This window comes from Sminthopsis crassicaudata, chromosome 3 (genome assembly GCF_048593235.1).
Source record: "Sminthopsis crassicaudata isolate SCR6 chromosome 3, ASM4859323v1, whole genome shotgun sequence".
Classification (NCBI taxonomy): Eukaryota; Metazoa; Chordata; class Mammalia; order Dasyuromorphia; family Dasyuridae; genus Sminthopsis; species Sminthopsis crassicaudata.
Genome location: NC_133619.1, coordinates 597,693,396 through 597,708,648, shown reverse-complemented (window position 1 = coordinate 597,708,648; position 15,253 = coordinate 597,693,396). Strand labels below are relative to the sequence as shown.

The window sequence follows — 15,253 nt, the reverse complement described above, 5'->3', positions numbered from 1 at the left end:
TTCTCTGGCTTGATTTTTGAGAGATGCTGACAAAACTCCTCTCTTTCCTCTTTCTACCACTAATATAAACCATCTGTCTTATCTGAACTTGACCTACTGCCAAGATTATACAGCTGCTGTATCTACTGCTTTAGACATTCCCAATAGCCTCAGCTACTAGACCTGTCTGCTGCTGAGATCAATTATCAATACCTCTTCTGTCATGTCCTGGTCTATCCTGGTGGGTCCTCTTTCTGGATCTTAGCCATCTCTGGTCTTTTTCATCTGACTGCTAATAAAACTTCAGTTCTAACCCTTAAAAATCAAAGACAAACTATGTAGACACACATTGAAGAAAGACAAATTAGGATCAAGTAGTGTGCAGCAGAGTGAAACAAAGAGTTCTAACACGAATATGTAAGTTGATAAAACCACTTATCACAAAATCTTAGACAAGTGCCAAGAAGGTAGGCTGCTTTGGTCTTCAGTCCATTTAACTAGCACACAAGGTTTGGCACACATCAGGGATTTAATAAATATTGCTGATAAACAGGAAGGCAGAGAGGCCATTAAAGGTCATATAGCCCAAACTTCATCTCTCCTCTTAAGGCCTTGTTACAAGGCCTCCAACCACAGTTGACACATTAGATAGTAATAACCCTGCAGACTCAAGAGACTGTGCATCCAGCTGGGACTTGGCAAAGATCTTTCTACCCTGAGGATACAGTATTATTTCCTACAGTCAGACTCAGAATTAATTGACTGAAAAAGATGAAGCTACTGTCCTAGTGGAGCCAGACCTCTGCCCTGGGGCCTCTTTAGATAAACCAAGGTTACTCAAAAAACTGAGCTCCGGATTAAAAGGTTGGTTAATTGACCACAAGCATCTGTTAATGCAATTTGTCCTTGGGGAGAAAAACCTGGCGGTTACCCTCTAGCCTCAATCTGGCCTTTTATCTCACTTCCTCAAAACCTCTGATTCCAATTGACCTGTTGACCATATATCTGTCTATTTGGTGAGTGCTCCACCCTATCCCCACCCCAGTACAGGTTCTTATCCATGACTTTCATTATATCTGTCACCTTTGCCTCTTCTTTCATCTCATGCTAGCTTCCTGACCTACTCTTACCCTATCCTATACAGGATTAGGATTTCTGTGTATCAACCTTAATATAGCCTGACAGAGCACTACCTATTCTTGCTTTAATTGATTAGTGTCAACACTTGGATATGGCAACTAATTAAGTTATTTGTTCATAATCATTTAGAAAACTACATAAACCAAAACTTGTGTCTTCATACCTGGGAAAAAAACTGGTGCATGCCAGCTTCTTCTTCCCAGATAAATATTTTCTTCCATATTCACACTTGCTAGTTATTTCATTATTTCATTTTTCTCCAAGTCCATCATTTCTGATAAGCTTTGCTGCTTCATCAAATTTTCTTTGACACTAGCTCTTGAGCCACTTGCTATTTCAATGTCTCTGAGTCATCCAACTCCTTATCTTTTCTGGATATCTGGGAATAGTAGCCTTACCAAGACATTTTGAATTTTGTATAACATCACAAATAATAAAAATGCTAACAACTCCCTGAGAGGCAATGAATAAATTGTACTGCAAAAATCAATCAATACATACTTAGCCTGAAGATAGAGAAGACTTAAAAAAAAAAACCTTTTAGAGTTATTCATTAAGCACTTGCAATAACTCCAATGATAACTTGCTCCCCCAAACTCTAAATTAATATTACAAATAATAATACAAACCTATACACTTATATAAACCTAAAATACTTCCAATAGGCACTTGCTTATTATTCCAGAGAGAGAATACATTTGTAATATAATTGAGCAACTATTTACTGCTTAAGATGTCATTAATTAATTAATTAATCCTTGGACCATCCTTGTGAATCAACCACTACATAGGAACTACCATGCTAAGATATTATTTCCCAAGAGCTTGACTGGAGTTCCTCGATTAAAGTGGTCAAATCTGTCCAACCCTAGATTGTCTTGTTGTATACATTGGTCCAGAAGTGAGTTATTCTTTTAGCTAATCACAAAATGATTCCTGCCTAATTTCATTCATGCATCTCTATCCAATGATCACATCCCTTTAGTTCAAAGAGAAGTCTTAAAAGAAATATAGTAAATTTCTTCTAGGTTGGCATATAGTACAAGGATTAAGACTTATTCTTAATTCTGCCTAAGAGGACAAATCTAAAGTAATAGGCAGAAATTGAAAAGAGGTATATTTAGGTTCTTATCAGAACCTATTAAAAAGTGAAACGGATTGTCTTAGGAGGCAGTGGGAAGATTTTTGAGCAATAGCTAGATAATTATTTGTAAAGAACTGACAAGAGTTTAATAGTTCAGCTTATATCTTAATATGAACTACCTCGAAGCATCCTCCATCTATATTGTTTCCCCAATCTATTTATCTTAAATCTTAAATACTTGTTTTAAACCAATATTCCTGAAATATTATTTTTATCACACAAATGCCAGTACTTAAGAAACTAATATTAATAACATTTGAGGCTCTCATTAACTTAATCTCTAAGTGACTGCTTCTTCAACTTAACCTTTCATCTTCCTTCATAATTCTACATCTACTACTCAGATATTTATAGTAGATAACTTCTTATGTGATTGGATTTCAAGGGTCCAAGAAGCAGCCCCTGCTCTGTAAAATCTTCCATTTTCTGACTGATGCCTTACATAATTTTTAAAATAGGGGGCAAAACCTTCTAACACACAATTACAGATAAGACTTAAAATGTGAACATATTAATAATGAAAAATGATAATAATTCTTAAGTTTTCAAAGCAACTTATTTTCCAACAATCCTATAACATACATTGTACCCCCAACTTTATAGATAAGAAAACTGAGTCTCAAAGGGATCAAGTGACTTGCCACTTAGAACTAAACTTTAAATCTAGCTCTTTCCTAACTTTAGTAATAATAATTAAACTAAGGAGTATGCAAAAAACTATTCCTCTCCTTCAATATGCCTACAGTATAAAGTCCGAATTCCTTAGCCTGGCACCTATCTACCTTTCCAGAGTTCTCTCCCATACCTCACCCCTTCCACCAGGGGAAACCTCTTAAGTCAAACCACTCAACTGGTTTGTACCCTGAATCTGCCCTATACTGTTCATCCTGTTCTCCTTTCAAGAATATCTTCTCCCCTACTTCAAACTGCATCTTTCTCTGGAGATTTTTCTGATCAGTTGCCAATCTATCTAGTCATCAAAATATCCCATGCTCAGCATTAAGTGTTGATCTACTTGGTAAATAGATCTTAGGTAATAGCACTTGGTCAGTCACGTGCCTAGCAATACCCAAAGTTTTCTTTTTATCAATTTCTATCCCTGAAAATTAGTTGGCACCTCCTCTGAGGCTGGCCCTAGGCCACACTTCATGTGGTATAATCAAATTAGATTGAGCCTCAATCAGTCCCATTGCATTGTTATAATTCAGTTGTGACTTAGATGTCTTTTGTGTCAGTCTTATTGATCTTAAAACATAACCAAGCATTTAACCAAGGTAAAATGCAACAAACACTTTTGTTACCGAGTCTAGGATTTTAATGAAAATGGAGAAACCCTGGAGGAAGAAAAGAGAGTTACAAAAATGGTCTCAAAATTTAGACAAAAATAAATATGTATACATATATTGTATTTAACATATACTTTAACATATTTAACATGTATTAGACTATCTGTCATCTAGGAGAAGGGGTAGAGGGAAGGAGAGGAAAAGTTGGAACAGAAGTTTTTGCAAGGGTCAATGTTGAAAAATTACCCATGCATATGTCTGATAAATAAAAAGATATAATAAAAAAATTTAGACAAAAATATTTGGGCAAACTTTATAACTAATTGGCCTATTCACTAGCATTTGTAAAGTCCAAGAAAAAGTGAAATTCCAGGAATGATCCACTCAAATGAAATGCAATTTTTAAAATGCTATTCATACTAAAACATTTGCTAACTTTACCATGGTTGCTGGTTTTCTCCCCTCAGGCTCTGACTTGGTTCTTCAAGTATATGATCTTTAGACACTCCTGGATTTGTCATTTCATTATCATCTGCAGCTTTTACCCCCATAGCTAACTGTTTTAAGTGCTCACATTGTTGTGAAACCTTCAAGACCTGTAGAGTTAAAGTGAAAACTTCAGCAATTTTATCTTACACTCTTTTGTAAACTATGTAATTAAGCCCTCTATTAAAAGCTGTGCAATTCTTGTTTTGAGAAGTTATGCCCTCAAACCCAAAGACATATAATCCACATGGATGTCATTATTTTACCAGAGATCTTTTCAAGCTGATTTGGACTTATTGTACAACCAAGCCTCCACTGATGTCTAATCATGATGTGATGATGATTCTGAGTTTTGGCAAATTCTGCCAAGTTCAGTAGGGTCTGATTTTGAGACTAGAGATTAAATCTTCATGTGTTATTCAGGGACCAGTCTAAATAAGTTCAGCGAGTCTCATCAGTAGGCACTACTCATTAGGTAATGTAATTTGGGCCACAGAAACCTATAGAGACTCTATTAAGTCTAATAGGGTTTGCAATCTGTAGTGGGGAGAGGAAGTATTTATAATTATGAAATCATAGCTTCTTAAAAGTACTGATATATACAAATAGACCACTTCTTAGAATTGCTTGACTTCTAAGAGAAACATATGGAGAAGTGGACCATGTGAAAAATTTAAGAGCTCTACTTTCTGCTCTTAAGTCATTACAGATGTCTTCCAATAGCTTCTACAGTTTACAGTTTGCTTGGTGCAAACAGCACAATGTCATCTACAAAGAGAGATGACTTTACTATCCACTAGAATACTTCTTTAACTTGACTCTGCACTAGATTCACCTCTTTCACAGTAAACTTCTGGGCCACATGACTATCAAGCTGGATGACTACATTTTTTTCTCCATTTCCCACTAATTCTTAAAAAAAACAACCCAAAAGAGGAATTATGTACCAGACATTGAGAAATTACAGCTGTCTCCATAGGATAGGAAAGCAAGAAGCCCAACTAGGCAACAGCATTATAAATTAGCAGTAAGAAATGCTATTCCATAAGAGTCACTTGGTATCCCTTCCCCATCAGCCTCCACACTCTGGCAGGGTGCACTTTGTGACCAGCTTAAAGATTTCCCTCCATCTGAAGTCTCTGCTGTCTTATACTGGCCTTGACTGTCCCCAAATGTTATATTATATTAAATGGAGGAATTCTGTTCTATCCAGCCACATGTGCAGGAAGAGATATATAAGAGGGAAGATTCTAATCCAAAGGTTAGGAAACCTCAAGGTGACAGATACTCTGCCCAGAATACCTACCTCAAACCTGCAGAAAATGGCAATATTATTTAAGCCAAGCCAGAGAAGTAAAAAAGAGAGGGGATGGGCAGAGGCCCATTGTGTGAGACTTCACTGGATTGAAGAGAAATGGGAATGGCTCCCAGATGGGGTCAGTCCTGTCCCTCCCAAAGTTATTTGGGTCACAGACTAAGGTCATAAAAAAGTGAATTTCCCAATTGAGAGAAAGTTGAGATAGCTTTGAGGTCTGACCCTGAGAAACAAACCCTCTATCAAAGAGGAAGGAATCAGAAAATGATCAGTAAGGAAAGATAAAGGGGAAAAGACTAAAACTATGAAAAATCACAGAAAAAAGAAAATTCAATTAAAAACCTAGAGCAAACAGATAAACCAACAGGGAAGATATTAAAATCAAGAGGAAGATGACTACCAAGGAATCTAAGAGTACAAATATAAGAGATATAGATATAGATATTTCAAGGCAAAGAACATGAAGTCAATACTTGATAAAACACAGAATCCTGTGAATTCCCAAGAGAGTGCTAAACTCTACAAGAATTTCCAGAATGGTTCAAAGGAGAAATAAGAATCTTGAGAGAAGAATTTAGATAGGAAAAAAATTTGAAAAAACTTGAATCCATAGTGGAGAGTATCTCAAAAGAAGTAAAAGAAAGAACAGGTTGAGAAAATGGACATATTGATATAAAATAGTATGTGAAAAAAAAGTATATGATTTTAAACAAGCAAAACACACTGATCTTAAAGACTGGATATAAAGAAACAACTTAAGTATCACATACTTCCCAGAAAAACATGTCAAAAAAACCTCAGCGCCATGATGCAAGAAATATTACAAGTTATAGAAAGAAAAGAAAGCTGACCAAAACTATTGAATACAGAAAAAAAGTATTAATCCAAAGAATCTACGAATTGTCTCCAGGGGAAAAAACATTCTTTAGACTAAGAAACATAGTGAAATTTAATAATTCTAATAATAAACAATAATTTTTTCATGCTATCAAGGAAAAAACCCTTTAAATTTAATAGAAAATAAATTCAAATCATACATGACTATTCTGTACCTACCAGAAACTGCAGAAGGGAGAATAACATACTCTGAAAAGCAATATAGTGTTAAAGACTTTTAGTGAATATGCTTTCCTGCCTTATACCGTATCTGATTATTTATGTTCAAAACAAGTTTGGCCCAATGATCCACACAGAAAAAATTAAGTAGATGGAGAATCCACATTATGACAATGCAATTTAAATAGCTAATTTATAAAACTTTTTTCATTAGTATATATTCACATTCAGTATCCTGTAATTTTCAGGAAAAAGTGAAGCTATCCTCAAGCATGCTAAGGAGAAAATTTCCATGCCCAGGAGGAAAATTCATAGGATCACATAAGGATGAGCAGGCATGGATGGGTTCTGATTTCTGTCACAGAAAGAACTTTCCAAATCTATGAGCTCAGAGATCCATTTTAGGGCCATTTATGTGATGCAAAATACAGAGTACAGACAAATCACTCCAGTATCTTTGCCAAGAAAATTTCACTGGAGTCTAGACAAGTTGGACTAATTGAAAAATGACTGAATTGAACTAAAAAAATGTGCCTAACCTCATACAAGAGAAAAATAAACCAGATTGCATGAAGGAGGGTATGGAAATATACTGACAGATACTTTATTCAGCTGTAACTTTGATTTTATCATGTGAGTACTAACTTCAACAGTGTGAATCACAATTCTACTACACATTCTGATCTTGATTCTTGTCCATATTTTCCATAAATTCTCAAAAAAGAATCACTCCAACATGCTGGAGATCTTTCAACATTTTGTAGGTATTCATCAAGTATTCAACTATCCATTTGTTATCCTCCCCACTCTTGATCCTGACTGGCTTATTTCCTTTTTCAATTATAAAATTTCTGGATAGTATATTTTATGTCATATTATGTATATAAAGCATCATTGGTAATGGGGCCACAATATTGTGGCCTACTCTACTACTAATATCAAATGAAATAATATTTGTAAAATGTTTATCGTAGTGCCTGTTACTTTGCAGATGCATAATAAAATGCTTTTCTTCTTCCCCTATTTACACTTACCATATGTCTTACCTTTGTGGTTTGCATTTGAATTTTCACTTTTCATAGATTATGATATTCCATAATTTACAACTATATAACATCATAGAAATATAACTGGTGTTTAAAATATGGAGTTTTGTAGAGATATATTTATAGAGAATCTCTCACTTAGATTCTATTGTATAGGATGTTTTCCATGATAGTAGCAATCATCTTTGCAAATAATTTTCTGTGTGATGTCTCACTTGATAATAGTCGAGTATAGATGAACACAAATCATTTCTGTGATTACATTTATCAAGGACTCTTGTATTATTTTTATATATGTGTGGGAGACATCTTGATGGAATAATGCCATCTGAGTTTTTCTTTATGAGTCAAATGCTTATTTGTAATTTTGTAATCACTGGAAAATAAACCAAAGCATGCCATTCAGTTAACTGTGTAACTATGAAGATGTGACTGGCTGGAAAAAAATCAGAAAAGCCACAAAAGCCTGTCTATGCTGTTCTTATCTTTTCATCAGGAATAAACAATGCATATGATATCCAAGGATATCATCACATTCTCACAGAGAAGAAAAAATAGAAACGTGGTTTGTTACTGGTATCCCCTCCATTATCTTTGAAGGCAGCATAATGTCACAATAAATAGAGCATTGGATGCTTAGGAATTTTGTATTCTACTTCAACTACTGATAAAGTGCTTTTCAAATCGAAATTACTATGTAAATGTGAACTAATACTATGATTTCTCTGGTAGTAAGAATGTCATCCATGACTTTTTTCTTATTCCTTTTTGTAACTACTCCTTCAGGTATTTTGATAATCAAACTTAAGATACATTTAAAATTATGTCTGCAGGGGACAGCTAGGTAGTATAGTTGGTAGAACACCAGCCCTGAAGTCAGGAGGACCTGAGTTCAAATTTGACCTCAGATACTTAATTACTTCCTAGCTGTGTGACCCTGGGCAAATCACTTAAGCCCAATTGCCCCAAGAAAAAAAAATTTACATCTGCTCCAGCATGAATTTCTTCTGGATACTCTTGGGCTGTTCTATTTGCTCATCTCAAATTCTCACCCAGAAAATACAGAGTACTAAGTCCAACCTCCGTGGTAGTTGAACTGTCATCAGTCAATTAATTAATTAGATTACTCCAGAAAGCTGGCTACTCTATGCCATTTTTTTGTCCACTTGCAACCCTCCTAATAACTTAATCTACAAATGCTCCTTGAATGATATGGTTTAGTTAATTTCATGTCACACTTTTCCTTTTGTGCTTTGTGCTATTGAGGTGGTGGAGAGCTATAGTTTGTCAACCAGCTTCTTCACAAGCTCATTCATATCAGTCTTCCTGGCACTATCCTCCTTGTCTAACTGGCCTACAATTCCATCTCTCACAGTTTTTCTCTTAGTTGAGGACAAAAAAAATAGATTAGGATGCAAGGGGAGGTGACAGAAAACAACAATTGAAGTCTACTGATATCTGAGAAGGAAGAAGAATTGAAGAGGAAAGGAGGCCATCCCCTTAAAACATTATTATTCATGGTTACTTCAGCATAGATTAGTTCAGTAGCTTTTTGTCACTTTAGAAACAAAAGATATGGAATTGAAAGGAGGATGGGCAGTCAGAAGTATGTTTTGGTGGGAGGGAGGAAAGGTTCAGAGAATGGGAAATCTGAAATAGTCAGGCCTGGATTCAGGCAACACAGCATTTTGTAATTTTGAGAAGAAACTTGGGTACTATTATCAGTCATACATTTTACCATTTCCCAATTACCTTGTGCTTTTAATCTGAATCTTTCAAACTAGAGATAGCTAAGTCATCCTTTTAAACTAATAATCTTCCCAAAATGAGTTCAGTAGAGAACTAATCTGAAATCAAGATTTTTCAGGGATTCCACCTTCATTGTGAGTATAGATTGAATCTTGAATTTTATAATGAAAAATTCAAATGGAACATAACCTAAACTACACATTACTCCAATATCCTTCTTCATGCTTATAGTTTTGATTTCTATTTTGTTGAATTTTGCTGAAATTCAAACTTGAAGCTCTGAAAAGCCAGGTTGATCTTAAGCCCAGGAGGAATTTTGGACTTGGAAGTGGAACTGTGATCTATAGGAACTGAGCTGGTCAAAGGGAAAGGGATCATGTCTACCATATGTTTAGAAAGTAAGTTTGTATATTTGAAGTAAATATTTCTGTGTAAAAGCTAAACTGACTGAGGTGCAGGGAACCATTTGAGAGTATACCACTGGTAGGAACCATTTGCAGAGAGCCTACATATTCCCCCATCCCTTTAAGTGTTCTAAAGACCCTTGATGGTGGGGTGAAAATATAATTTATCTGGTCTTAAGACAGTTAAGAGAAGAGTAGAATGTGTTACACTTATGTTATATCCTACCTCTTCTTCATATAGATTCTTGAAAGCAGAAACACACATCCTCAACACCTTAGACCCTGATTGGAAAAGGTGGAGAACAGACACAGGAGAATTTCTCTCAGATCTTTCACCATTTAAGGAACATGTCCAAGGAATTCCCCTCACATTTCCCACCTTTTTATTTTCCTGAATTCTTCAACGCCAGAAACTCATCATTCTACAAGATAAAATCAACTTAGAAACTCTCTCCTCAAATCATTTCCCATTGACTGGCTGGGCTTCAGGACTTCATCATGCTAGAAACCACTTACCTTCCCCTAAGTCAGTTTCTTTTTATGCTTTGTCTCCTTGAGGTCAGGGACCTTTTTATACCTTTCTTTGTATCCCCAGAGTTTAATAACCACTAACTGTTACTATACTCCAAAGAAATGAAAATAAGGGATTCTATGTCAAACAATGAGCATTCAGATACTTATTAGAGCTCACCTTTGTTTCTAAAAAAGCATTCTCTCTTTGTAGTATTTCATATGCTGTAAAAAAAAAATGTTTGTCTTCTCTTTTCCCTTGAAGATTTTGAATTTCATTAAAAAGATACAAAAGCTCTGACTTTGATCTTTCTAATTCCTAATTAAGAAATGAAAATATTTAGTGGAATAAAATGAGACTTTCCCCAAATATAATACATAAGGTTTTATAAAATAGAATTCTTAAATTATCCCAGAGAGTTATAAACTTTCTAACACATTTTATTGATAAACCTGTCGCTCAATGGCTGGTTCAAGGATTACTTAAAATAAACTATTAAAACTGCTATTTCTCCAAGTTTTCAACATTTATAAATTATAGAAAAGACTGTTTGAAGCCCTAAATGTGTTAATAATTTCTTTGCTATCTTAAAATACCTTAATAAAACATTTTTAACTTATCAGAATTCAACCAACATCCCCTTGTAATTCTTTCCATTCAGGTCTTTCATTACAGTCACCTATTTCTATGGTGATACAGTAAGCAATAGGTTGTTTGACAGGTGGGTGGATAGGTAGAGGGAAGGTAAGTTTGGGGGACCAACTTTATGGTGAAAGTAGAGCTTAAGAAAGTAATAAGTTGATTAAAATCATGTATTAAGAGTATCCAGACTTCATGAGCATATACAACATAACACTTCTGGGGTAGAAATTTTGAGATCAGTGAGCAATGATGGGATAAATTTCAGGGGAGGTGATGTGGCAGCAGTTCTACTACCACTATATCTATAGACCCCAGGTTGGAAGATGCTTCTGGGGTTGTCATCCTGAAATCTGTCAGATTTTACTTCAAAAGAAATTTTACAGGCCCCGACTTAAATGAAGCCATTTCCTTGTTTCTCCTTAAATGTAGATCATTCATACTGATAGACTTTTTCAAGATGGCAGGACAAGATGCTGGGAAAAGAGGAGTACTATTAATACAAGACAGTAGGCAACACTAATATATTATAACAATAAATAAAAGCATGTTACCCAAAGAACTATTGTACAGCTGTGCTAATCAGGGAACTAAGTTAAAGAATACTGGTTCTAATACATTGTTATTACTAATAATATATATTATATGTTCTTCTCGTTTTATGATTCATCCAAGAGAAAAAAAAAAGTGACTTTTCTAAGAAAATATGGCATACCGAACAATCTACTTAATGACAAAATACCTGACTGTCAGCCTGCAAAACTTTCTGTGCCTTTTTAAGTTCAAATGCCAATTCTTTTCTCCATGCTTTTTCTTCTGATAACTGACTTTCAAGTACTTCTATTTCTTCTTGGTTCATTATCAATATCTGTAAAAATAATCTTTCATTATAAATTCTATCCACAAAACACAAGTTTCTTCCAATAAACTCTGAAGATAAACATGTACTACCTAAGCTTTACAATCAACTTATTAAGAAAAAAATTGGCTTACAGTATCCAAGTTTATTTGTATCACAAAGCCAAATTAATTTACAATTTTTAAAAAATTGCCAAATGGACCTAAATTTTTTGTGTCAGGAGAACACAACATTCTTTCTCAATCTGGAAAAGCTAGTTGGGGAAATAATTAATATTAAATGGCTACTCTATGTATACAAAGGAAGAGTAAAGAAAACCAGAAGATCTAGAATATATTTTCATTAAATTCAAAGAGCCAGTGGAAATACCCCACCCCCTGTTCCAAGTACATAGCTGTCAAGTAAATCAAACAATACAGGTAGGTGCAAGGACACAATAACAAACCCTGACATTCCAACTTCTAAACTCCACTGAAACCCGGCCTTGACATTTCCCAATATATGTCCTACTGGCACAACTCTCTCAAACCTCCTCTTTTAAATAAGTAATTTCCCCCCATTTCCATTTCCAATTCCAATTCATATACATCTCATTTGCCAAGAGATAAGAAAAAGACATTGAGATGGGAAAAGCAGCTTGAGTGTGCTCTGAGGATCTGAAATTGTCCTTTGGATAAATACAGTAAGTACATTCTCAATGTACTGGCCCTCCACAAAGCCAGCATTCATAGTGACAGATTTCACCCATGGTTGATGAATTTGTTGACTGAAGAGCATAGCCCTGTTTTCTCTTTTTCCTAATTTCTAAAAATTAGCCTGGGGTCAAATATATGCAGTTCTTACCTCTTGGAAGTCTTCTGCTTTTGTAACAGTTTCTGGACTTTTCATAACGGTTTCTCTTTTGCTTTCTTGTATTTTGGATAACTCAGTCTCTAAGCTGGAGATCTTAACCCAAATAAATCACAGGTAAAAATATGTGTTTGTCATTGAAATTCCATAAACAGCATTTTAGCACACACTAAATTTCAACTTTCAGAAAATGAAGCAGGATCCAAAGCTACAAATATTCTCTAACTGTTGACATCTTAGGCTGTTCTAAGAAACTCCCTCCTACTAACAAATCCCATCTCCTACTTAGTTTTTGGATCCTTAGTTGATGTGGTCTGTAGCCCAGACTGAATTGTTTTGGAGTCTTTGCTGTTTCATCAGCTAGAACCCAAAGGAAGGAGCAGAAAAGGATCATCAGTGAAGCATGAGAACAATATATGATACCACTGGTTTAAGGACAAATCTTTTAATTCTAATTCCAACTCTGAATGGTTGCTTTGCACAAGCTGAATCTCAAAATCAATAATAATACTTCAAGGATCCATGATTTCATCAGGTTACAAAACCTTCATGCCTTAGTAGATGATCTTCATAAGTTGCAGTGACCAAAACAATCCTTCATCTGGTGGTCAACCTTCTGGTGATAAGTATCTCTGAATTTAGCTAGGATGGCTCTCACACAAAAGACAATAGTCCTTTAGTCCCTTACACAAAGTCTTTCCCATTTAATAGGACCTGTCACAGTTCACAACCCATTGGAACAACCTTCAAGACCCTCAAGTTCACCTCCATGAGGCATCAGAATAGGATTTTAGTAATGATTCGGCATTAATAAGATAGGGGGAAACTTCTCAGTTGGTAAATAAGGACATGTGGAAAAGTTAATGCCGAAAAATTATTATTTTTAAAATTGTTACTAAAAGATAAGTATAAAAGGTACAAATGTTAAAATCTTATTATCTTAGAATAGCTAGTGGTATGGCCAAAAGGCCTATTTAGAAACATTACTGATGTCTTATGTATACTGCACAGATAATTGGATACTTAGGAGGATATATTTTCATTGTGACAACTTTTCCTCCATATCAGGTAGCAGAAGTACTGGGAAATGTCTCTGCACATCTATAATGTGGTTCTAATCTCAGCTCTGACATTAACTTACTCTGAAATCATATGTGATTCATTTACATCCTCTGGGCTTACCTCTTTGACAAGAGAATTTAACTAGATGACCTCAAGGGCCTTTTTAGTTCTAATTATCTAGGTTCTTTAGACCTAGTTTCTGCTTCATCCTGCCCACACTCTCTGTATTCAATGAATACCTATATTTACCTCAATCTCATCACTACACTGAGATACATGGAGAACATATGGAGAAAACAGTGACTTAAAAAAGGAAAAATTTGTAAAAAAGAAAGCTTATTCAATAGATGTCTTTGACACATGAAGTACAGATGCATTTTAAGCAAATTATACTTCAGGAGGCCAAAGGATAAGGGTTAAAGTAGAAAATTTTAGCAAAAGGGCAGCAAAGAATGGATATCAGTGGGTTATCATAATTTCTGAAGTGTAGCTGAAGGTAGCCCACCTCACCTTTCAGCAGAGCAAACAGAGTGGAGGGTCAGTGCCCTTGCTGGGCAATTTTTCTCATCAGCTGGGGGTAGACACCAACGGCTCAGGAGAGAGGGTAACAGCTCAGAATTCTATGCTCTGAATGTTCCACTGTCCTTCCTCACACATAAGAAAAACAGCAGCAGAGCCCTAGAGGGGCATATAGAAGGACTATGGAATCACAAGCATATTAAAGCTGGGACTATCATCCCTACAACAAGAAACTCATGTTTGCATAGCACCATCAAATATAAATGTCAGATCTCTGATAAAAATCTGCCATCCAAAATCTATAAGAAACTGACACAAATACAAAAGATCTATTCACCAGTAGAGAAGTGACCAAAAAAAGGATCTGAACAACAGTTTTCAAATGAAACACAAATTATAAATGACCACTTGAAAAAATGTTCAAAATCACAACCTGAAAAATGAATAAATACAACACTAACCAAACCTCAACCCTATGCTAATTACAAACTTTGGAAGAAGCTAAAAAACAAGAAAACTCTTGTTTTTTTTTTTTGTTGGATTGATCATGGGCAGGCACACTGGCAGAGATGTGAACTGGCTCATGTGTTCCAAAAAACAATATAAAATTAAGCAAGAAAGGATGCTAAACTGTTGGTATTCTGACACAGAAATATTACTATTGGGACCATATCTCAAAGAAATTTTTGACAATCATTAAAAAAAACCTCACACATTTTGAAAAAGGTTCATGGAAGGCTTACTTTGACAACAAAGGAGAAAAAAACAACTTATGAAAAAATTACTTGTATATGAACACTACTCTGTAAAGCAGAACTATTATGAAATATTATAAGAAGGTAAGACAGAAAAACAGATGCAGATTGAAGAAAAGTAGGCAAAAGAACAATATTCACGAGTGCAATAATATAATCAAAGGCATCATAGAGAGGCATCCAAGCGCCAGTCAAATACAATGACCAAGTGTAGAAACTGCCAAATTAAAAAACCTATTCTAATTATGTTAATAACCTAGAACCAAAAAATTTTCTTAGAGAATGTTCTTTGTAAAGGGGTTTATGTGAGTGTTACTTAGGAATATCAAATTAAAACAAAATCTATCAATTTATTTTTAAAAGTAAAAATATATAAATTTCAGCTCTCTAACTTAAGTGTTTGCCACTCAATTGCTCACAATTCCTTATATTTCATAGTTCTATTAAGCTCAAA

The 15,253-nt window shown here is 34.9% G+C and overlaps 1 protein-coding gene across 7 annotated transcripts in view; it reads right to left on the bottom strand.

The window, feature by feature from the left end:
* CCDC30 (coiled-coil domain containing 30) overlaps positions 1-15,253 on the bottom strand; it is a 134,794-nt gene that overhangs the window by 70,948 nt on the left and 48,593 nt on the right. For 2 of the 7 annotated variants that reach the window (XM_074305469.1, XM_074305471.1), the window contains 4 exons: positions 12,458-12,559; positions 11,498-11,623; positions 10,297-10,434; positions 3,991-4,145 (listed from right to left, as the gene is read on the bottom strand). The exons of 1 other annotated variant lie outside the window; for it this stretch is intronic. In XM_074305469.1, the coding sequence (XP_074161570.1) occupies positions 3,991-4,145; positions 10,297-10,434; positions 11,498-11,623; positions 12,458-12,559 (521 nt within the window). The remainder of the gene's footprint in view (positions 1-3,990; positions 4,146-10,296; positions 10,435-11,497; positions 11,624-12,457; positions 12,560-15,253) is intronic. 4 more of the 7 variants (XM_074305472.1, XM_074305474.1, XM_074305475.1 and 1 more) reach the window with 4 other exon arrangements.